The sequence below is a fragment of the Zophobas morio genome, unplaced genomic scaffold, assembly GCF_036711695.1.
Source record: "Zophobas morio isolate AGI-343-1 ecotype UQ-CSIRO unplaced genomic scaffold, CSIRO_AGI_Zmor_V1 ptg000040l, whole genome shotgun sequence".
In the NCBI taxonomy this organism is placed as follows: Eukaryota; Metazoa; Arthropoda; class Insecta; order Coleoptera; family Tenebrionidae; genus Zophobas; species Zophobas morio.
The window spans coordinates 4,202,653-4,226,223 of NW_026972145.1; the positions used below are offsets into that span (position 1 = coordinate 4,202,653).

General features: G+C 28.0%; 1 protein-coding gene across 1 annotated transcript; it reads right to left on the reverse strand.

Moving 5' to 3' along the window:
* Positions 1 to 16: 16 nt before the first annotated feature.
* Mer (Merlin) lies at positions 17 to 22,160 on the reverse strand. The gene is made up of 8 exons (XM_064071385.1): positions 21,932 to 22,160; positions 21,754 to 21,883; positions 21,488 to 21,699; positions 12,466 to 12,903; positions 12,172 to 12,408; positions 11,766 to 12,116; positions 320 to 486; positions 17 to 267 (listed from the first exon to the last, which is right to left on the reverse strand). The coding sequence occupies exons 1-8, from the start codon at positions 22,028 to 22,030 to the stop codon at positions 57 to 59; spliced, it is 1,845 nt and encodes a 614-aa protein (XP_063927455.1). The 5' UTR covers positions 22,031 to 22,160; the 3' UTR covers positions 17 to 56.
* Positions 22,161 to 23,571: the final 1,411 nt, after the last annotated feature.

Genomic DNA, 23,571 nt, shown 5'->3' on the forward strand with positions numbered 1-23,571 from the left:
GGGGGTGACAGGCGGATTTAAAAATGATAAAATTTATTTATCTGTTACAGGAAATATTACAGTTCTTCGAAGAATGCGACTCGGGACTTCGTCGAGCCCGATTTGCTCTTTTTCAGGGTGGAATACTTGTTCTCGCCGAGTTTGACCTGCTCGCTGTGCAGCTGGTCGAACTCGGTTTGCTTCTCGGCTACTTTTAGAACTGCGATCTCGGTGCGGAGCTCTCGGAGTTGGTGCTGGAGGTGCTTCTGTTTTTCCAGGCAGAAACCCCTGCAAAGAAATCGTGACGTCACTTTTCTAGGGGCGCTGGATGCGAATCTACCTTTCTTTCTCGATTTCCAGGGATAGCTGGTCGGTGTCGGCGTTGGCCAGGTCGTAGGCGTTGAGGGTGAGGTTGAGATCAGGGGAAGTCCCGACGTCGGCGTCCAAGAGTGATAAGTCCGCGCCCAGACACGGACTCAAAGATGATGAGTACAAAGTAGTAACAGACTGGAAAAAAAAAATATTAAAGTTATTTTTGTTTTCTGATGACCTCTATAAAGTAAAAACCAATAACACACTACCTGGATTTTTACCAATTTTCTGTTTAATTTTTCATTTTTTTTTGTTTTTTCAATTTTTAGATTTTTGCAAATTTTCGTTTCGGTTCTTTATTTTCTTTATTTATTTCAAATGTTCGATTTGATAATTTTTTGTTTCAATTTTTACATTTTGGAATGTTTCGATTCAAGATTTCTAGTTTTAATTTTTTTCATTTTTCTTTTCTACAAATTTTCGATTTGCAATTTTTCGATTTTTGAATGTTGCGAATTTTAATCTTTTGTCTTTTCAATTTTTCGACTTTCATTTTTTTTTCTTCAGTTTTTCGTTTTTCCAACTTTTGAATATTTCACAAAAATTTTTAAAAAATTTTTAAAAAATGCCAATTTCAAAAAAGTTGTCTAAAAATTATGAAAAAATTCAGGGACGTGGATCTCGACACGCTGATTCCAAAAATATAGCATGTCGATGGTCACGAAGCAACAGTTTCGAAAAAATCGCTGCCAAACGCGAATTTTTGAAAATTTCAAAAATTTCGAAATTTCAACTGTCGATTCTGCAAAAAACCGTTGCAGGTGTCAAAAAACCGAAGCCGGATTTGAGTTCTGGAGCTCGAAATCTACAAGAAAATGTATTTAGTTGAGTCTCGAAAATGTCAAAATTTTTGCGAAATTTGAAGAAGGGGGGACCATTGAAAAATTTCAATTTTAAAAAAGTTGTCTAAAAATTATGAAAAAATTCAGGGACGTAGACCTCGAAACGCTGATTCCAAAAATATAGCATGTTGATGGTCACGAAGCAACATTTTCGAAAAAATCGCTCCGAAACGCTAATTTTTGAAAATTTCAAAAATTTCGATATTTCAACGGTCGAGTCTGGAAAAACGGTTGCAGGTATCAAAAAACCGAAGCCGGATTTGAGCTCTAGAGCTCGAAATCTACAAGAAAATATATTTAGTTGAATTTCGAAAGTGTCAAAATTTTTGCCAAATTTGAAGAAGACCATTAAAAAATTTCAATTTTAAAAAAGTTGTCTAAAAATTATGAAAAAATCCAAGCACGTAGATCTCGACACACTGATTCCAAAAATATAGCATGTTGATGGCTACGAAGCAACAGTCTCGAAAAAATCGCTGCGAAATGCGAATTTTTGAAAATTTCAAAAATTTCGAAATTTCGAGGTTTTTTGAATAATCCGTTTTTTTCAATTTTTCCATTTGCGATGTTTCAATTTTTCTTTTTTTTTTGTTTCTTCCATTTTTCATTTATTTTTTATTAAGGTTTTTTAATATTTTCATTTTTTTCGATTTTCCAACTTCTGAATGTTTCACTTTTTAAATTTTTCAACTTTTCATGTCGTCGATTTTTTCGATTTGTAATTTTTCATTTTCTTTATTTGCTCAATTTTTTGGGTTTAGTTGTTCTGATTTTAAAATTTTTCTTTTGTCAATGTGAAATTTTTCAATTTTTGGATTTTCCAATTTTTCGGTGTTTAATTTTTCGATTATTCAGCTTTCTCGATTTTTCAATTCTCAGTTTTTTCAATTTTAGAATTTTCAGTTTTCGATTTTTCAATTTTCCGTTTCTTCAATTTTTGATTTGCAATTATTCTAATTTTCATTTTTACGATTTTAAAATTTTTGTCATTTTTTGACAATTTTTGGTTTTAAAGTTTTTCGTTTATAGGTAAATTTAATTATTGAATAATTTATAATTTTTCAATTTTTCCATTCTTTAATTTTTCATTTTGGTCTTTTATTTTCTTTATCATTACGATTTTTAATTTTTTGTTTTTTCGATTTTTTTTTGTTTCTTCAATTTTTAGATTTTGCAATTTTTCGATTCAAAATTTCTCAAATTTTAATTTTTTATTTTTTCATTTCTTCAATTTTTCGATTTTTTAAACCTATGCTTTTTCGGTTTTTCGTTCTTGATTTAATTTTTTTTTATTCAATGTGGAATTTTTTTAAATTTTGGATTTTTCAATTTCTGAGCTTTCGATTTTTCACCCTTTGAATTTTATCATTCTTTGTTTTTTCAATTTCTGATTTGAAATTTTTCTAGTTTTTGTTTTAATTATGTAATAGTGATTATAATTAAAAAAATCAGTTTTACGATTTTAGAATTTTTTATTTTTCAATTATTGGATTTTAAAACGTTTTCATTTTTAACTAAATTTATTTATTTATTTACTTGTTTATAGTTTTTCGGTTTTACAATTTTAGGGTTTTTTTATTTTTGTTTCTTCAGTTCGATTTTCCAACTTTTGAATGTTTCACTTTTTAGATGTTTCAACGTTTCATGTCTTCATTCGATTTTTAATTTCTACTTTCGGTTTTTCATTAGCCATATTTAAAAAATTTTTCGGTTTTTCTTTGTTGTGATTAATTTTTTTTTATTCACTGTGAAATATTTCAATTTTTCGGCTCTCAATTTTTCGATTTTGCAGCCTTTAGATTTTTTATTCTTAGTTTTTCTTTTTAGATTTTTCAACTTTTCACGTCTTCGACTTTTTCGATTTATAATTTTTCATTTTCTTTATTTTCTCAATTTTTTGGATTTCGTTGTTCTGATTTTAAAATTTTTCTTTTTTCAATGTGAAATTTTTCAATTTTTGGATTTTCCAATTTTTCGGTTTTTAATTTTTCGATTATTCAGCTTTTTGGATTTTTTAATTCTCAGTTTTTTCAATTTTAGAATTTTCAGTTTTTTTAATTTTCACTTTTACGATTTTAAAATTTTTGTCACTTTTTGACAATTTTTGGTTTTAAAGTTTTTCGTTTACACGTAAATGTAAAATTTTTCGATTTGACAATTTTGGAGTTTTTCAATTTTTAAATTTGCAGTTTTCGATTCAAAATTTCTGGAGTTTTCAAATTCTAATTTTTCAATTTTTCGATTCTTTAATTTTTCATTTTGGTCTTTTATTTTCTTTATTATTACGTTTTTTTTTCTTTTGATTTTTCAATTTTTCTTTTTTTTTTGTGTTACTTCAATTTTTAGATTTTGCAATTTTTCGATTCAAAATTTCTCAAGTTGTAATTTTTTATTTTTTCATTTCTTCGATTTGTCGATTTTTTAAACCTATGCTTTTTCAATTTTTCGTTTCTTCAATTTTTCGATTTGTAATTTTTCGTTTCGGTTTCTCATTTTCCATATTTTTAAAATTTTTTCGGTTTTTCGGTCTTCTGATTAAAATTTTTTTTATTCAATGTGAAATTTTTTAAATTTTGGATTTTTCAATTTATGGGTTTTCGATTATTCACCTTTTCGATTTTTTCATTCTTCGTTTTTTCAGTTTCTCGATTTTTCGTTTCTTCAATTTTTGATTTGAAATTTTTCTAGTTTTTACTTTAATTATGTAATAGTGATTATAATTTAAAAAAAATCAGTTTTGCGATTTTCGAATTTTTTCATTTTTCAATTATTGGATTTTAAAACGTGTTCATTTCTACGTAAATTTATTTATTTATTTACTTGTTCATAATTTTTCGATTTTACAATTTTAGGGTATTCAATTTTTCGATTTGCGATTTTTCAATTTTTTTACACTTTTTTTTTGGTTTCTTCATTTTTAAATTTGCAGTTATTCGATTCAAAATTTCTAGTTTTCATTTTTCCATTTCTTCAGTTTTTCGATTTTCCAACTATTCATGTCTTCAATTTTTTGATTTGTAATATATGTAAATAATATATGTAAAGGAAACTTTTGGTTTTTGATTTTCCATATTTTTAAAATTTTTCGGTTTTTCGTTCTCCTGATTTAATTTTTTTTTTATTCAATGTGATTTTGTAATTTTGGATTTTTCAATTTTTCGCTCTCAATTTTTCGATTTTTCAGGCTTTCGATTTTTCATTCTTCGTTTTTTTAGATTTTGCAATTTTTCGATTCAAAATTTCTCAACTTTAAATTTTTTAATTTTTCATTTCTTCAAATTTTCGACAATTCTACGATTCGGTTTTTTATATTCTTAATTTTTACAATTTTTTCCGATTTTAGAGTCTTTGGTTTTTTTTTCAATTTATCGTTGATTCAATTTTTCGATTCGTACTTTTTCGTTTCGGTTTTTCATTTTCTTTACTTTTTAATTTTTTCTGTTTTTCGTTGTTGCTTTAAAAATTTTTGTTTTTCAATGTGAAAGTTTTCCATTTTAGGGTTTTTCGGCTTAAATTTTTCAGCTTTTGGATTTTTTAATTCTGCTTTTTTCAATTTTTCTAGTTTTCATTTTAATTATGTAATAATCACTATAATTTAAAAAAAAACATTTTTTCCATTTTATAATTTTATGATTTTTTTATTTTTCAATTACTGAATTTTAAACTAACTTATTTACAATTTTTCGAAGCAACATTTTCGAAAAAATCGCTGCGAAATCCGAATTTTTGAAAATTTCAGAAATTTCGAAATTTCAACAGTCGGTTCTGGAAAAGCCGGATTTGAGTTCTAGAGCTCTAAATCTACAAGAAAATGTATTTAGTTGAGTTTCGAAAATGCCAAATTTTTTGCGAAATTTGAAAAATTTCAATTTTAAAAAAGTTGTCTACAAATTATGAAAAAATTCAGGGACGTAGATCTCGACACGCCGATTCCAAAAATATAGCATGTTGATGGTCACGAAAAAACATTTTGCGAAATGCGAATTTTTGAAAATTTCTTTCTTTTTTTGAATTTTCCGTTTTTTTTCAATTTTTCCATTTGCGATGTTTCAATTTTTCTTTTTTTTGTTTCTTCAATTTTTAAATTTCGATGAAAAACTTCTCAAGTTTTCATTTTTTTATTTTTCATTTATTTTTTAATGTTCCGATTTTTTGATATTTTGTTTTTTAATTTTTTTCGATTATCCAATTTCTGAATGTTTCACTTTTTAGATTTATCAACTTTTCATGTCTTCGATTTTTTCGATTTGTAATTTTTCATTTTCTTTGTTTTCTCAATTTTTTGGGTTTCGTTGTTCTGATTTTAAAATTTTTCTTTTTTTAATGTGAAATTTTTCAATTTTTGGATTTTCCAATTTTTCGGTTTTTAATTTTTCGGTTATTCAGCTTTTTAGATTTTTTAATTCATAGTTTTTTCAATTTTAGAATTTTCAATTTTCGATTTTTCAATTTTCCGTTTCTTCAATTTTTGATTTGAAATTTTTATAATTTTCATTTTTACGATTTTAAAATTTTTGTCATTTTTTGACAATTTTTAAAGTTTTTCGTTTATACGTAAATTTAATTATTTAATAATTTATAATTTTTCAATTTTTCGATTCTTTAATTTTTCATTTTGGTCTTTTATTTTCTTTATCATTACGACTTTTAATTTTTTGTTTTTTCACTTTTTTTTTGTTTCTTTCAAACTTCTGCCTTTTCAATTTTTCGTTTCTTCAAATTTTCGATTTTTATTTTTTTTATTTCTTCAGTTTTTCGATTGTCCAACTTTTGAATGTTCAACTTTTTAGATTTTTCAACTTTTCATGTCTTCAATTTTTCGATTTGTAATTTTTCCTTTCGGTTTTTCATTTTTCATATTTTTAAAATTTTTCGGTTCTTCGTTGTTCTGATTTAAATTCTTTTATTGAATATGAATTTTTTTAAATTTGGGAATTTTCAATTTTTCGGCTCTCAATTTTTCGATTTTTCAGCCTTAAGATTTTCATTCTTCGTTTTTTCGAATCAAAATTTCTCGAGTTTTCAATTTTCCGATTTTTTAATTTTTTGTTTCAGTATTTTATTTTCATTATTATTACGATTTTTCGATGTTACGATTTTACAATCTTGTTTTTTGAATTTTTCGATTTACAATTAACAAATTTTCAATTTTTTTTTGTTTTTTAGACTTTGCAAATGTGAAAATTTTCAATTTTTGGATTTTGCAATTTTTCGGTTTTTCATCTTTTCGATTTTTTAATTCTTCGCTTTTTCAATTTTAGGTTTTTCAATTTTTTTTGATCTGCAATTTTTCTAGTTGTCATTTTTATTACGTAATAATAATTAAACATTTTTTTTTTCAATTTTACGATTTTAGAATTTTTGTCATTTTTTGTCAATTTTTGGTTTTAAAGTTTTTCACTTATACGCAAATTTATTTATTTACTACTTTATAATTTTTCGAAAGTGTTCCATTTTTGGGTTTTTCGGTTCTCAATTTTTCAGCTTTTGGATTTTTTCATTCTTCGTTTTTTCAATTTTTTTAGTTTTGATTTGAATTATGTAATAATAATTATAATTAAAAAAAAAAACATTGTTTTCATTTTATAATTTTAGAATTTTTCGATTTCACTCACGAAGCAACATTTTCGAAAAAATCGTTGCGAAACGCGAATTTTTGAAAATTTTAAAAATTTCGAAATTTCAACGGTCGATTCTGAAAAAACGGTTGCAGCTATCAAAAAACCGAAGCCGGATTTGAGTTCTGGAGCTCGAAATCTACAAGAAAATGTATTTAGTTGAGTCTCGAAAATGTCAAAATCTTTGCGAAATTTGAAGAAGGGGGGACCATTAAAAAATTTCAATTTTAAAAAAGTTGTCTAAAAATTATGAAAAAATTCAGGGACGTAGTTCTCAACACGCTGATTCCAAAAATATAGCATGTTGATGGTCACGAAGCAACAGTTTCGAAAAGATCGCTGCCAAACGCGAATTTTTGAAAATTTCAAAAATTTCGAAATTTCAACGGTCGATTCTGAAAAAACGGTTGCAGGTATCAAAAAACCGAAGCCGGATTTGAGTTCTGGAGCTCGAAATCTACAAGAAAATGTATTTAGTTGAGTTTCGAAAATGTCAAAATTTTTGCGAAATTTGAAGAAGGGGGGACCATAGAAAAATTTCAATTTTAAAAAAGTTGTCTAAAAATTATGAAAAAATTCAGGGACGTAGTTCTCGACACGCTGATTCCAAAAATATAGCATGTTGATGGTCACGAAGCAACAGTTTCGAAAAAACCGCTGCCAAACGCGAATTTTTGAAAATTTCAAAAATTTCGAAATTTCAACGGTCGATTCTGAAAAAACGGTTGCAGGTATCAATAAACCGAAGACGGATTTGAGTTCTGGAGCTCGAAATCTACAAGAAAATGTGTTTGGTTGGGTTTCGAAAATGTCAAAATTTTTGCGAAATTTGAAGAAGGGGGGACCATTGAAACATTTCAATTTTAAAAAAGTTGTCTAAAAATTATGAAAAAATTCGGGGACGTAGATCTCGAGACGCTGATTCCAAAAATATAGCATGTTGTTGGTCACGAAGCAACAGTTTTTTCAAGTTTTCGGTTTTTCGTTGTTTTGATTTTAAAATTTTTCTTTTTTCAATGTGAAATTTTTCAATTTTTGGATTTTCCAATTTTTCGGTTTTTAATTTTTCGATTATTCAGCTTTTTAGATTTTTTAATTCTTAGTCTTTTCAATTTTAAAATTTTCAGTTTTCGATTTTTCAATTTGCCGCGTCTATAATTATTGATTTGCAATTTTTCTAATTTTCATTTTTACGATTTTAAAATTTTTGTCACTTTTTGACAATTTTTGGTTTCCAAGTTTTTCGTCTATACGTAAATTTAATTATTTACTAATTTATAATTCTTCGATTTTACAATTTTGGCCATTTTCAATTTTTGAATTTGCAGTTTTCGATTCAAAATTTCTGGAGTTTTCAATTTATAATTTTTCAATTTTTCGATTATTTAATTTTTCGTTTTGGTCTTTTATTTTCTTTATTGTTACGATTTTTAATTTTTTGTTTCTTCAATTTTTAGATTTAGCAATTATTCGATTCAAAATTTCTCAACTTTTCATTTTTTTAATTTTTCAATTCTTCAAATTTTCGCCTTGCAATTCGACAGTTTTTTATATTTTGTGTTTTTTCAATTTTTCATTTCTTCAATTTTTCGTTTCGATTTTTCGTTGTTCTGATTTTAAAATTTTTCTTTTGTTAATGTGAAAATTTTCAATTTTTGGATTTTGCAATTTTTCGATTTTTCAACTTTTAAGATTTTTTAATTCATCGCTTTTTCAATTTTAGATTTTTCAGTTTCTGTTTCTTCAATTTTTGATCTACAATTTTTCTAGTTTTCATTTTAATTATGTAACAATCTTAATTTTTTTCAGTTTTACTATTTTAGAATTTTTTCATTTTTCAATTATTTAATTTTAAAACTTCTTCATTTATACGTAAATTTATTTATTTATTTCTTTATTTACTTATTTATAATTTTTTGATTTTACAATTTTGGGGGTTTTCAAGTTTTCATTTCTTCAATTTTTCGATTTGCGATTTTTCAATTTTTCATTTTTATTGTTGCTTCAATTTTTAAATTTGCAGATTTTCGATTCAAAATTTCTCGAGTTTTCAAGTTTTAATTTTTCAATTTCTTGTTTCGGTATTTTATTTTCTTTATTATTACGATTTTTCGATTTTACATTCTTTGTTTTTTCAATTTTTCGTTTCTCCAATTTTTCGATTTGTAATTTTTCGTTTTGGTTTTTCATTTTCTTTATTTTTTTCAAGTTTTCGGTTTTTCGTTGTTCTGAGTTTAAAATTTTTCTTTTTTCAATGTGAAAATATTCAATTTTTGGATTTTGCAATTTTTCGGTTTTCAATTTAAAATTTTTCATGTTTTAAGATTTTTTAATTCATCGCTTTTTCAATTTTAGATTTTTCAGTTTCTGTTTCTTCAATTTTTGATCTGAAATTTTTCTAGTTTTCATTTTAATTATGTAATAATTATAATTAAATTTTTTTTTTCAATTTTACGATTTTAGAATTTTTATCATTTTTTGTCAATCTTTGGTTTTAAAGTTTTCATTTGTACGCGAATTTATTTACTATTTTATAATTTTTTGATTTTACAATTATGGTTTTTTTTTAATTTTTTTTTCTTTAAATTTCGATTTGTAATTTTTTGCTTCGGTTTTTTATTTTCTTTATTTTTATAACTTTTCGAATTTTCAATGTTCCGATTTTTTAATCTTTCGTTTTTTCAATTTTTTGGTTTTTCTTTTTTTTTTGTTTTTTTTTCAGTTTTTCGATTTTCCAAGTTTTGAATGTTTCACTTTTTAGATTTGTCAACTTTTCGTTTCGATTTTTCATTTTCTTTATGTTTTCAATTTTTCGTTGTTTTGATTTTAAAATTTTTCTTTTTTCAATGTGAAATTTTTCAAATTTTTGATTTTTTCAGTTTTTTGGTTCTCAATTTTTCGATTTTTCTGCTTTTATATTTTTTAATTTTTCGTTTCTTCAAATTTTGATTGTCAATTTTTCTAGTTTTCATTTTAATTATGTAAGAATTTAATTTTTTTCAGTTTTACTATTTTAGAATTTTTTCATTTTTCAATTATTGAATTTTAAAACTTCTTCATTTATACGTAAATTTATTTATTTATTTATTTATTTACTTATTTATAATTTTTTGATTTTACAATTTTGGGGGTTTTCAAGTTTTCGTTTCTTCAATTTTTCGATTTGCGATTTTTCAATTTTTCATTTTTATTGTTGCTTCAATTTTTAAATTTGCAGATTTTCGATTCAAAATTTCTCGAGTTTTCAACTTTTAATTTTTCAATTTCTTGTTTCGGTATTTTATTTTCTTTATTATTACGATTTTTCCATTTTTGAATGTTTCGATTTTACATTCTTTGTTTTTTCAATTTTTCGATTTGTAATTTTTCGTTTCGGATTTTCATTTTCTTTATTTTTTTCAAGTTTTCGGTTTTTCGTTGTTCTGAGTTTAAAATTTTTCGGTTTTCAATTTTAGATTTTTCAGTTTCTGTTTCTTCAATTTTTGATCTGCAATTTTTCTAGTTTTCATTTTAATTATGTAATAATTATAATTAAATTTTTTTTTCAATTTTACGATTTTACAATTTTTATCGTTTTTTGTCAATTTTTGGTTTTAAAGTTTTCATTTGTACGTAAATTTATTTACTATTTTATAATTTTTTGATTTTACAATTATGGTTTTTTTTAATTTTTTTTTTCTTCAAATTTCGATTTGTAATTTTTTGCTTCGGTTTTTATTTTCTTTATTTTTACAATTTTTCGAATTTTCAATGTTCCGATTTTTTAATCTTTCGTTTTTTCAATTTTTTGGTTTTTCATTTTTTTGTTTTTTTTTCAGTTTTTCGATTTTCCAAGTTTTGAATGTTTCACTTTTTAGATTTGTCAACTTTTCGTTTCGGTTTTTCATTTTCTTTATGTTTTCAATTTTTCATTGTTTTGATTTTAAAATTTTTCTTTTTTCAATGTGAAATTTTTCTGCTTTTATATTTTTTAATTTTTCGTTTCTTCAAATTTTGATTGTCAATTTTTCTAGTTTTCATTTTCATTATGTAAGAATCTTAATTTTTTCAGTTTTACTATTTTAGAATTTTTTCATTTTTCAATTATTGAATTTTAAAACTTCTCCATTTATACGTAAATTTATTTCTTAATTTACTTAGTTATAATTTTTTTATTTTACAATTTTATTGTTGCTTCAATTTTTAAATTTGCAGATTTTCGATTCAAAATTTCTCGAGTTTTCAACTTTTAATTTTTCCATTTCTTGTTTCGGTATTTTATTTTCTTTATTATTACGATTTTTCGAATTTTTAATGTTTCGATTTTACAATCTTTTGTTTTTTCAATTTTTCGTTTTGGTTTTTTCTGTATTTTCCAATTTTTCGGTGTTGTTTTATTTCAAAATTTTTCAGTTTTTCGATTTACAATTTTTGAGTTTCAAATTTTCGATTTTTCAATTTTTGATTTGCAATTTTTCTAGTTTTCATTTTAATTATGTAATAATAATTATAATTAAAAAAACAACATTATTTCAGTTTTCGATTTTAGATTTTTTTAATTGTTTTCATTATTGGATTTTAAAGCTTTTTCATTTATACGTAAATTTATTTATTTATTTACTTATTTATAATTTTTCGATTCTTTAATTTCTTTAAAACGAAAAATTGTAATACCGAAAAATTGTTTTGTTTTCTTTCAACGTTAAATTGCAAAATGTTATATAATTTCGATTTTTTTTTTCAAAAATTTGGTTGTTTAGGCTGAAAACTCAACACGGATTCATACACCACAAGTACAAGATTGTCTTATTTTATAAAAATAAGAACAAATTTACTATCGTAAATTTTGGAGACGATCACCCAATTTTTTGTTGACTTTTACCAACTGGATGAACTCGATTACAATACTTCCTCAGCTTACGCTCGAGAATAAAAAAACCGCTAAAACTACCGAACCGATTACTTTCTCACGTACTGAGATGGGGCTGGTGGTGGCTGAGCTGGTAAACGAGCCCCGACTTAAAAAATCCAGCAGTTTCTCTTTGGCTAACTTTTCGGCGGCCCTGGCCCTCAGCAACTCCTCCTTGAGCCGGTTCGCTTCGGCGGCACGTCGTTCCGAGTCCTCGACCAGTCGAGCCGTCAACATTTCCGCCTCCCGAGTCTTACGTTCCAGCGTAACCTTTTCCTCTTCCTTGCGCATCGCGGTGAGTCGTAAACGGGTGATTTCCTGTTCGGCTTCCGACGCCTTCTGACTAAGAAGAATGGCTTCTTCTTCCGCCACTCGGCTTTTCTCGGCCAGGAGGTCGGCGCTTTCTTCGGAGCGTTTCTGCAACCAATCACGACGAGCTACACGAGAAATAGGAGGGGGTAAGAAGTGTTACCAGAGCCTCATTGGCCAGCCGGATTTCCTCTTGGTACTGAAGCAACCTTTGTTCCAGATTGGCTCGCTCTCGCTCCGCCTCTTCGCGCAGCTGCTTTTCACGCGCCAGGCGGTTTCTCTCGATTTGTCGTCGCTGTTTCTCTTCTTTCGCCGCCGCCTTCATTTGTTGGAGCTCCATGGAGTCGGGTTTTCGTCTTCGCATGAACAGGTCGTGGTTGCCCATGCATAAATCTAGAATCTGGACACACACAAAAAACAGATTAATTTATTTTCAAACCCGGGTTTTACTCTTTACCAATTTATTCATCCTAACTTTTTGACTAAAGAAGACGAAATTTGGAGAATTCTTGTCCACCGGTTTGATGATGAATTTTTTGTCGTCGAAACTGATGTGCCTTATTTCCGCCCACGTGAACGTCGTTTTTGGTTGCAACTTATTCTCTTTTTCGTAAATATTGAGGCCTAAGGGAGTCACACCTAACCACAACTCAGTCTCTTTTTTATTCGTAATAGGAAAATAATTAACACCGTACATATCGAGATCTTGGGCGATTTTCAAGTATTCCATTTCCGCCTCGTCCCTCGACATGCCCCTGTGGTCCGAATACCACACCCTTATCCGCTCCTCCCACATGTCCAACGTCATTTGGTATTGGTCGATCACGCGCTGAGGTAGCAAGTCTTCGTTCGCTAGCATTCCCGGCTTATAAGTGTCTAAATCGAAATCTCCAAACTGAAAGCAATAATAAAATGCGAAAGTGGCGCCATGCGGCAAACAATCGAACTAATCAAGTGCACAAATGTTTTGAGCCTATGGGCGGATCATTTTTGCCTGTCGTCACCGAAGGAGGCGGTCCTAATCGTCCAAGGGCAGAATTTGTAGGTAGGCTCAAACTACAACGAAATTTACGTGTTGACCAAATTCTTACCCTGAATTAGTTTTAATTTTATAAATACCCTACCTAAAATGTTCAGAATATGATGAGTCTATACTTTTTGATTTACCATTCCATTAAGATTTTTTGGATTTGTTTATACATACAGGGTGACTCAAAAAAAAATGACTGAGTCAATTTATTTTATTGAAGAAATCAAGAATTGCAAAACTGAATACATAGAAATCTTGTCAATTAGTTAGAAAAAAAAACCTGTCCTGCTCTAATAACATCGAGAATATGCTCAAAATCACACTAATATTAGGTCTAATTGTGCCGACCATAGTTATAAAATTCACATTAAAGTAAGTCACGGACATTTTTTGAAGTGTATTACATTTCAAAAAGCAAAAAAATGTTCGGTTTATAAACTTCATAATTTTGGTTTAAAGTTTATCAATCATATTTGACGCTTTATTTTATCCGTTCCATTTGTTATCTGGGGTCTCTCTTGGGTCGAGGTGTAAGACCGGACCGAACGTTCTTCGACCGATAGGATAATTTATTACTTCCGACATCTTTTCGGTGACAAATTTAATCTTTGCATACTTCAGCGTAGTTAGTGAACTCGTTGTGACCACTGAAATGTACAAAGAGTAAATTTTGAAATGGAACGAAAGTCGAAGAATACTTTCAAAGCCACGATCAAAATGTATTTGCTTATCTTCGCCAAAAAATGCATGACGTCATCGTAAAATTTGATATGATGAGTCTATACCTGTGATTTGTCATTGCAGTAATATTTTTTAGATTTGCTTATGCAGCCTGTCTCAAAAAAAGGTCACTTCGATTTTCGATTTTTCGTTTTTTCGACCAACAGTTTCATCGAATTAGATTTTTCAGTTTCCATTTTTCTATCAACTTTTCGATTTTATTACTTTCCAATTTTCTGATTTTTCAAGTTTGCGGTATTTTGAATTTTCGAGTTTTCAGTTTTTTCGTTTTTCGATTTTTTAATTTTTCGTTTTTTTGATTTTTCGTTTTTCCATTTTTAGATTTTTTGATTTTTCTGTTCGTCAGCTTTTGGACTTTGCAATTTTTTTGTATTTTTCGATTATATTTTACTTTCCGATTTTTTTGATTTTTGAATTCTCGATTTTTCAATTTTCCGGTTTTTTAATTCTTCTATTCTCGATTTTTCGATTTTCTATTAATCATTAAATTTTCCATTTTTCGGTTGTTTTATTTTTCGACCTTCGATTTTTCAACTTTCGATTATTCGATTTTCCATTTTCTGAATTTACGATTTTTCGATTTGCGATTTTTCGATTTTAGTTTTTCCGCTTTTGTGGTTTTTAGATTTTTCTGTTTGTTTCAGTTTTTATGGTTCTGCGATTTGTTTTATTTTTCCATTTTTCGATTATTTTACTTTGTGATAGTTCGATTTTTGAATTTTCGGTTTTTCCATTTTTCGATTTGGGATTTTTCAATTTTTCGGTTTTTTAATTTTTCATATTTCGATTTTCGATTTTTCAGATTTGTGTCCGTTTTTTCGATTTTTAGAATTTTCGATTTTTGAGCATTTCGATTTTGCGATTATCATTTTTACGATTTTTCAAAATCTCGATATTCGAGTTTTCGATTTTCCATTTTTCAAATTTTCAATTTTTAATTTTGCTTTTTTCGATTGTTGCTTTTTAGAATTTTCCCTTCTTCAGCTTTTAGATTTCAATTTTGTTACTTTCCGATTTTCCACTTTTCGATTTTTTTATTTTTTTTCGATCGTCGTTTTTTCGATTTTCATTTTTCCGATTTTTTGATTTTTCAATTTTTTGGCCTTGCAATTTTTTTTACTTTTCGCTTTTTCGAGTTTTGTTTCATCGAATTTTCGATTTTTCGTGTTTTCGACGTTCGATTTTTCGGTTTTTCCATTTTCCGATTTTCCATTTTTAGGTATTTTTCGATTTTTTTGATTTTTCGATTTTTCTGTTCGTCAGTTTTGAGACTTTGCAATTTTTACTTTTCCACTTTTCTATTATTTTAGTTTTGGATTATTCGATTTTTGAATTTTCCGGTTTTTTAATTCTTCTATTCTCGATTTTTCGATTTTCTATTAATCATTAAATTTTCCATTTTTCGGTTATTTTTCGACCATCGATTTTTCAACTTTCGATTATTCGATTTTCCATTTTCTGATTTTACGATTTTTCGATTTGCGATTTTTCGATTTTCGTTTTTCCGCTTTTGTGGTTTTTAGATTTTTCTGTTTGTTTCAGTTTTTATGGTTCTGCGATTTGTTTTATTTTTCCATTTTTCGATTATTTTACTTTCCGATAGTTTGATTTTTGAATTTTCGGTTTTTCCATTTTTCGATTTGGGATTTTTCAATTTTTCGGTTTTTTAATTTTTCATATTTCGATTTTCGATTTTTCAGATTTGTGGATTTGTGTCCGTTTTTTCGATTTTTAGAATATTGATTAATCGAATTTTCGATTTTTGAGCATTTCGATTTTTCGATTATCATTTTTACGATTTTTCAAAATCTCGATATTCGAGTTTTCGATTTTCCATTTTTCAAATTTTCAATTTTTAATTTTGCTTTTTTCGATTGTTGCTTTCTAGAATTTTCCCTTCTTCAGCTTTTAGATTTCAATTTTGTTACTTTCCGATTTTCCACTTTTCGATTTTTTTATTTTTTTTCGATCGTCGTTTTTTCGATTTTCATTTTTCCGATTTTTTGATTTTTCAATTTTTAGGCCTTGCAATTTTTTTTACTTTTCGCTTTTTCGAGTATTTGTTTCATCCAATTTTCGATTTTTCGTGTTTTCGATGTTCGATTTTTCGGTTTTTCCATTTTCCGATTTTCCATTTTTAGGTATTTTTCGATTTTTTTGATTTTTCGATTTTTCTGTTCGTCAGTTTTGAGACTTTGCAATTTTTACTTTTCCACTTTTCTATTATTTTAGTTTTGGATTATTCGATTTTTGAATTTTTTTTTTTTCATTTTTCGATTTCCGATTTTTTAATTTTTCGATTTTTCGGTTTTTTAATTTGTCGATTCTCGATATTCCGATTTTCGATTTTTCGATTTTCCACTTTTTGATTTTACGATTTTTCGATTTTTCTGTTCGTCAGTTTTTAGGCTTTGCAATTTGTTTACTTTTCGATTTTTCGATTATTTTACTTTCCAATTTTTTGATTTTTGAATTGTCGACTTTTAGTGTTTTCAATATTATGAATTTTCGAATTTTCGGTTTTCCTAGTTTTCGATTTTTGATTTTTCCATTTTTCGGTTTTTTGATTTTTCAATTCTCGGTTTTTCAATCTTGCAAAGTTTCGATTTTTCAGATTTGTGAATTTCCAGTTTTTCGATCGACCTACGTATTAGATTCATTGAATTTTCGATTTTCGGTTTTTCCATTTTTAGATTTTTGATTTTCCAGTTTTGTATTTTCAGATTTTCTGTTTTTCGCATATCTGATTTATCAAATTTTCGATTTTTCGGCTTTTCGATTTTTCGATTGTTCGGTTTTCCATTTTTCAGCTTTTAGACTTCAATTTTTTTACTTTTCGATTTTCCAAATTTTCGAGTTTCAATTTTCAGATTTTTGACTTTTCAATTTTTAGGCCTTGCAATTTTTTTTACTTTTCGCTTTTTCGAGTATTTGTTTCATCGAATTTTCGACTTTTCGTGTTTTCGATGTTCGATTATTCGATTTTCCATTTTCTGATTTTACGATTTTTCGATTTGCGATTTTTCGATTTTCGTTTTTCCGCTTTTGTGGTTTTTAGATTTTTCTGTTTGTTTCAGTTTTTATGGTTCTGCAATTTGTTTTATTTTTCCATTTTTCGATTATTTTACTTTGTGATAGTTCGATTTTTGAATTTTCGGTTTTTCCATTTTTCGATTTGGGATTTTTCAATTTTTCGGTTTTTTAATTTTTCATAATTCGATTTTCGATTTTTCAGATTTGTGGATTTGTGTCCGTTTTTTCGATTTTTAGAATATTGATTAATCGAATTTTCGATTTTTGAGCATTTCGATTTTTCGATTATCATTTTTACGATTTTTCAAAATCTCGATATTCGAGTTTTCGATTTTCCATTTTTCAAATTTTCAATTTTTAATTTTGCTTTTTTCGATTGTTGCTTTTTAGAATTTTCCCTTCTTCAGCTTTTAGATTTCAATTTTGTTACTTTCCGATTTTCCACTTTTCGATTTTTTTATTTTTTTTCGATCGTCGTTTTTTCGATTTTCATTTTTCCGATTTTTTGATTTTTCAATTTTTAGGCCTTGCAATTTTTTTTACTTTTCGCTTTTTCGAGTATTTGTTTCATCGAATTTTCGATTTTTCGTGTTTTCGATGTTCGATTTTTCGGTTTTTCCATTTTCCGATTTTCCATTTTTAGGTATTTTTCGATTTTTTTGATTTTTCGATTTTTCTGTTCGTCAGTTTTGAGACTTTGCAATTTTTACTTTTCCACTTTTCTATTATTTTAGTTTTGGATTATTCGATTTTTGAATTTTCCGGTTTTTTAATTCTTCTATTCTCGATTTTTCGATTTTCCATTAATCATTAAATTTTCCATTTTTCGGTTGTTTTATTTTTCGACCTTCGATTTTTCAACTTTCGATTATTCGATTTTCCATTTTCTGATTTTACGATTTTTCGATTTGCGATTTTTCGATTTTCGTTTTTCCGCTTTTGTGGTTTTTAGATTTTTCTGTTTGTTTCAGTTTTTATGGTTCTGCAATTTGTTTTATTTTTCCATTTTTCGATTATTTTACTTTGTGATAGTTCGATTTTTGAATTTTCGGTTTTTCCATTTTTCGATTTGGGATTTTTCAATTTTTCGGTTTTTTAATTTTTCATATTTCGATTTTTCAGATTTGTGGATTTGTGTCCGTTTTTTCGATTTTTAGAATATTGATTAATCGAATTTTCGATTTTTGAGCATTTCGATTTTGCGATTATCATTTTTACGATTTTTCAAAATCTCGATATTCGAGTTTTCGATTTTCCATTTTTCAAATTTTCAATTTTTAATTTTGCTTTTTTCGATTATTGCTTTTTAGAATTTTCCCTTCTTCAGCTTTTAGATTTCAATTTTGTTACTTTCCGATTTTCCACTTTTCGATTTTTTTTTTTTCGATCGTCGTTTTTTCGATTTTCATTTTTCCGATTTTTTGATTTTTCAATTTTTAGGCCTTGCAATTTTTTTTACTTTTCGCTTTTTCGAGTATTTGTTTCATCGAATTTTCGATTTTTCGTGTTTTCGATGTTCGATTTTTCGGTTTTTCCATTTTCCGATTTTCCATTTTTAGGTATTTTTCGATTTTTTTGATTTTTCGATTTTTCTGTTCGTCAGTTTTGAGACTTTGCAATTTTTACTTTTCCACTTTTCTATTATTTTAGTTTTGGATTATTCGATTTTTGAATTTTCCGGTTTTTTAATTCTTCTATTCTCGATTTTTCGATTTTCCATTAATCATTAAATTTTCCATTTTTCGGTTGTTTTATTTTTCGACCTTCGATTTTTCAACTTTCGATTATTCGATTTTCCATTTTCTGATTTTACGATTTTTCGATTTGCGATTTTTCGATTTTCGTTTTTCCGCTTTTGTGGTTTTTAGATTTTTCTGTTTGTTTCAGTTTTTATGGTTCTGCGATTTGTTTTATTTTTCCATTTTTCGATTATTTTACTTTCCGATAGTTTGATTTTTGAATTTTCGGTTTTTCCATTTTTCGATTTGGGATTTTTCAATTTTTCGGTTTTTTAATTTTTCATATTTCGATTTTCGATTTTTCAGATTTGTGGATTTGTGTCCGTTTTTTAGATTTTTAGAATATTGATTAATCGAATTTTCGATTTTTGAGCATTTCGATTTTGCGATTATCATTTTTACGATTTTTCAAAATCTCGATATTCGAGTTTTCGATTTTCCATTTTTCAAATTTTCAATTTTTAATTTTGCTTTTTTCGATTATTGCTTTTTAGAATTTTCCCTTCTTCAGCTTTTAGATTTCAATTTTGTTACTTTCCGATTTTCCACTTTTCGATTTTTTTATTTTTTTTCGATTTTCATTTTTCCGATTTTTTGATTTTTCAATTTTTAGGCCTTGCAATTTTTTTTACTTTTCGCTTTTTCGAGTATTTGTTTCATCGAATTTTCGATTTTTCGTGTTTTCGATGTTCGATTTTTCGGTTTTTCCATTTTCCGATTTTCCATGTTTAGGTATTTTTCGATTTTTTTAATTTTTCGATTTTTCTGTTCGTCAGTTTTGAGACTTTGCAATTTTTACTTTTCCACTTTTCTATTATTTTAGTTTTGGATTATTCGATTTTTGAATTTTTTTTTTTCATTTTTCGATTTCCGATTTTTTAATTTTTCGATTTTTCGGTTTTTTAATTTGTCGATTCTCGATATTCCGATTTTCGATTTTTCGATTTTCCACTTGTTGATTTTACGATTTTTCGATTTTTCTGTTCGTCAGTTTTTAGGCTTTGCAATTTGTTTACTTTTCGATTTTTCGATTATTTTACTTTCCAATTTTTTGATTTTTGAATTGTCGACTTTTAGAGTTTTCAATATTATGAATTTTCGAATTTTCGGTTTTCCTATTTTTCGATTTTTGATTTTTCCATTTTTCGGTTTTTTGATTTTTCAATTCTCGGTTTTTCAATCTTGCAAAGTTTCGATTTTTCAGATTTGTGAATTTCCAGTTTTTCGATCGACCTACGTATTAGATTCATTGAATTTTCGATTTTCGGTTTTTCCATTTTTAGATTTTTGATTTTCCAGTTTTGTATTTTCAGATTTTCTGTTTTTCGCATATCTGATTTATCAAATTTTCGATTTTTCGGCTTTTCGATTTTTCGATTGTTCAGTTTTCCATTTTTCAGCTTTTAGACTTCAATTTTTTTACTTTTCGATTTTCCAAATTTTCGAGTTTCAATTTTCAGATTTTTGATTTTTCGATTTTCTTTTTAAATCTTTGAATTTTTCGGTTTCGATTTTTCGAATTTTTGATTTTTAATTTTTCCATTCTTCGGTTTTTAGACTTCAATTTTCTTTCTTTTAAATTTTTCGATATTCTATTTTCCGCTTTTCAGAATTTTCGATTTTCAGTTTTCAGACTTTCGATCATTAGAATTTTGGATTTTTCAGTTTTATGATTTTTCGATTTTTAGAAAATTCGAGTAGTCGAATTTTCGATTTTTCAATTCATCGATTTTTCCATGTTCAATTTTTCAATTTACATTTTGCGATTTTCAATTTGTCCATTGTCGATTTTTATAATTTTCGGTTTTTCAATTTTTCTATTCTCAACTGTTGTTACTTCCCGATTTTTTGGTTTTCGATTTTCCAATTTTCAGAATTTCCAAGTTTCTTTATTCAGATTTTCGATTTTCCACTTTTTCGATTTTAGATTTTTCGAATTTTTGTTTTTCCAATTTTTTGCTTTTTCGATTTTTCTGTTCATTTCAGTTTTTAGGCTTTGCAATTTTTTCTACTTCATATATGTTGATTATTTTAATTTCCGATTTTTTTATTTTTGTTTTTGTTTTTTTAATTTTCAATATTACTTTTCGATTTTTTGGTTTTCCCGTTTTTCAATTTTCGATTTTTCGATTTTTGAGGTTTGTGAATTTCCACTTTTCGAACGACCTAGGTATTTGATTCATTAAATTTTCGATTTTTTAATTAGCCATTTTATTTTTTTCATTTTTACGATTCGTATTTTTCGATTTTCTGTTTTTTGCATTTGTGAATTTCATTTTTTCCGATTTTTGATTTTGCGCATATTAATCAAATTTTCTAAAAAGTTACCATGCTTACAAAAACTTCAAAACATCTACAATATTTCAAAGTATTCAATTTTGCTATTCTTGATTTCTTAAATAAAATAAATTGACTCAGTCATTAACTTTTTTGAGACACCCTGTATAATCAAATCTAAAAAATATTAATGCAGTGATAAATCACAAGTATAAAAACTCATCATATTTTATACATTTAAGAAAATTTTGAGGTGACGTCATAAATTTTTTAGAGGGGACACTCGACAATATCGTTTTTTTTTTATTTACTTATTTATTATGAACATTTAAGAGTATTTTATTGGAAAAAGTGATGAAATTTTTTATACGTAACAATTGGTCGAAAGATGTTAGAAAGCAAAATAATTCCTGTCCGGACCATCGTTACTCACGAACGAAAGTGACCATTATTTTATGGGAACAACTACCTGCTAAATCTTCTCCGACAAATTTGAGAGAACTGGTGTGAGCCATAAATACTTCTTACCAAATGTAAATTTCGTTGTAGTTTGAGCCTACCTACAAATTCTGCCCTTGAAGGATTTGGACCGCCTTCTTCGGTGAGGGCAGGCAAAAACGATCCGCCCATGGGCTCAAAACATTTGCGTGCGATTGTACCTTGGCTTGGACGGCGTAACTCGCCAACAAAACCGAAGCTTCAGGTGGACAATACACGTCCATAGAGAGTATGGCTTGCTTCACTTGCAAAAAAAAGTAGTGCTTCGTGACTTCCTGCACGAGCTCTTCGGCCACCTCTTCCGGGTAGAACTTGGCGAAGAACATGAAGGAGACGGTGCTCTGGGGGTCTTTTTGTATGCTTTGGTCTTGTACTGCAAGCAATCACGGCTTAAACCCGTCCAACGACCGCCTGCGTCCCGTCATACCTTTTTTGTCTAGTTTCAGCCACGATATGAATCCCTTCGAATCCTCATATTGGAGCCCGAAATACCACGTTTCTCGCAGACCGATCGTGCGACAGACTAATTCGAACAAGTCCCGGCCTGTAGCTCTCCACTAGAATGCGATTTTTTAGAAATTGAGCCGCTTGGCTGGCGGATCTACCTGTAAGTTGAACTCGAGTTCCGCGTCTAGTGTGCACACTTTGACGGGGAAACTCTTCTCGGATTTCTTTTTACGGAACGGAGACATTTTTTCTAACATAATCGGGGCGATTATTGCAACAAACGCATCATTTAATCGTAAACAACAACAATAACAATTTGTAAGGCACTAGTACGGGTTATGACATTGTTGACAGGTGTCAGCGGCGAGGGCTGCCAACGTGACGCCGTACCAACCGGCGGCAGGGCCGGAGCAAGCTTTTTTGTAGTATGACATAATCACAATTAATGTATTGGGTATTTGCTATGTCCTACATACTAATCATACTACTCGTCATAATAAAATAAAAATGCATTTAGATTATTATTACTTGATACTATGTTATGCAGGGGCGATTGGGACTTGCTCAGGTACCACAAGGAAAAATTTAGACCGGCGCCCGTGAAAAGTCGAAGTGAATTTTTTCTTAAAATGACTAAATAAAATTTGGATGCGGGCGCTCTGGTGTAGTCCCTAGTGTTACTTATTTACAAAATGACTTAAACTAAAAATCTTAACCTCACTTTTTTTAGAGATAAACAAGCAACTTTGGAGATAAACGTAGATAAACCCAGTTTCTGAAAAATTAAAGCAGCATTCACATTTAAAGCAGGGTTTAGAAGTACCATACGAGACTTGAAAGTCTCTGGTACCACAACTTTCTTATAAAACTACGATTTTCGAAATATTCGACTGGGAATTCAATTTTTTTATGAAATCTTAAAAATTGCCATATTTCAAGGGGTGATTCTGAAAAAATAGCAAGAATCATCGGAGAAACCAAGCTCAAAATAACTTCTGGAGGTCGAAATCTACAAGAAAATGTGTTTAGGTAATTTTCGAAAATGGTCGAAATTTTCATAGTGGAAATTTTGAAAAAGTTGTCTAAAAATCCGGAAAAAATTCTGGGATGTAGATTTCGACGTGCTTATTCGAAAAATATAGGGTGTTTGTGGTCTCGGATCACGATTTTCGAAATATTCGACTTGGAATTCAATTTTTTCATTAAATGTTAAAAATTGCCATGTTTCAAAGGGCGATTCCGAAAAAATTGTAAAAGTTATCGGAAAAACGAAGCTGAAAATAACTTCTAGAGGTCGAAATTTACAAGAAAATGTGTTTATATAATTTTCTAAATTTAAACAAACAATTTATCTCTTTTCTCACTAACGGTCTAACAGATTTGCCGACGATTCTAATAAGTCAATAATTAACAGTATTAAAAATAGTCACCAGAATGAAGAGGGGGTGGGTGGGTGGGCCTATTGCTTGCCTATAAGATTGTCTAGTTAAAAGCTAATATTAGCCCCGCCCACCCACCCGCCTCCATTTCGGTGATTAATTTTATTTGTTCTGAATGAAAGGTGGATCTTATACAGAAATAAAATTAGTCGCTAAAATGAGAAGAGGGGGGGTGGGCGGAGCTAGTACTTGTCAAAATAAAACTGATTTTGCAAGTCACATACCCCTAAGAAAATAGAGGGTGGGCGGGTGGGGCTAGCTCTTGTAACTACGATTAGCGCTTTTTTACAGCCTTATTTCTATCAGTTGCCACTCCCACTCAAAGGAACATATAATAAACCCCGCCCACCCACCCCCTC

Excerpts from the sequence above, each read along its gene's own strand:
- Mer (XM_064071385.1), bottom strand. The coding sequence starts at position 22,030 with ATGTTAGAAAAAATGTCTCCGTTCCGTAAAAAGAAATCCGAGAAGAGT. Across the intron at positions 12,904-21,487 it reads GTTACGCCGTCCAAGCCAAG|TTTGGAGATTTCGATTTAGA; the intron begins GTACAATCGCAC and ends TATTGCTTTCAG. Across the intron at positions 487-11,765 it reads CCACCACCAGCCCCATCTCA|TCTGTTACTACTTTGTACTC; the intron begins GTACGTGAGAAA and ends TTTTTTTTCCAG.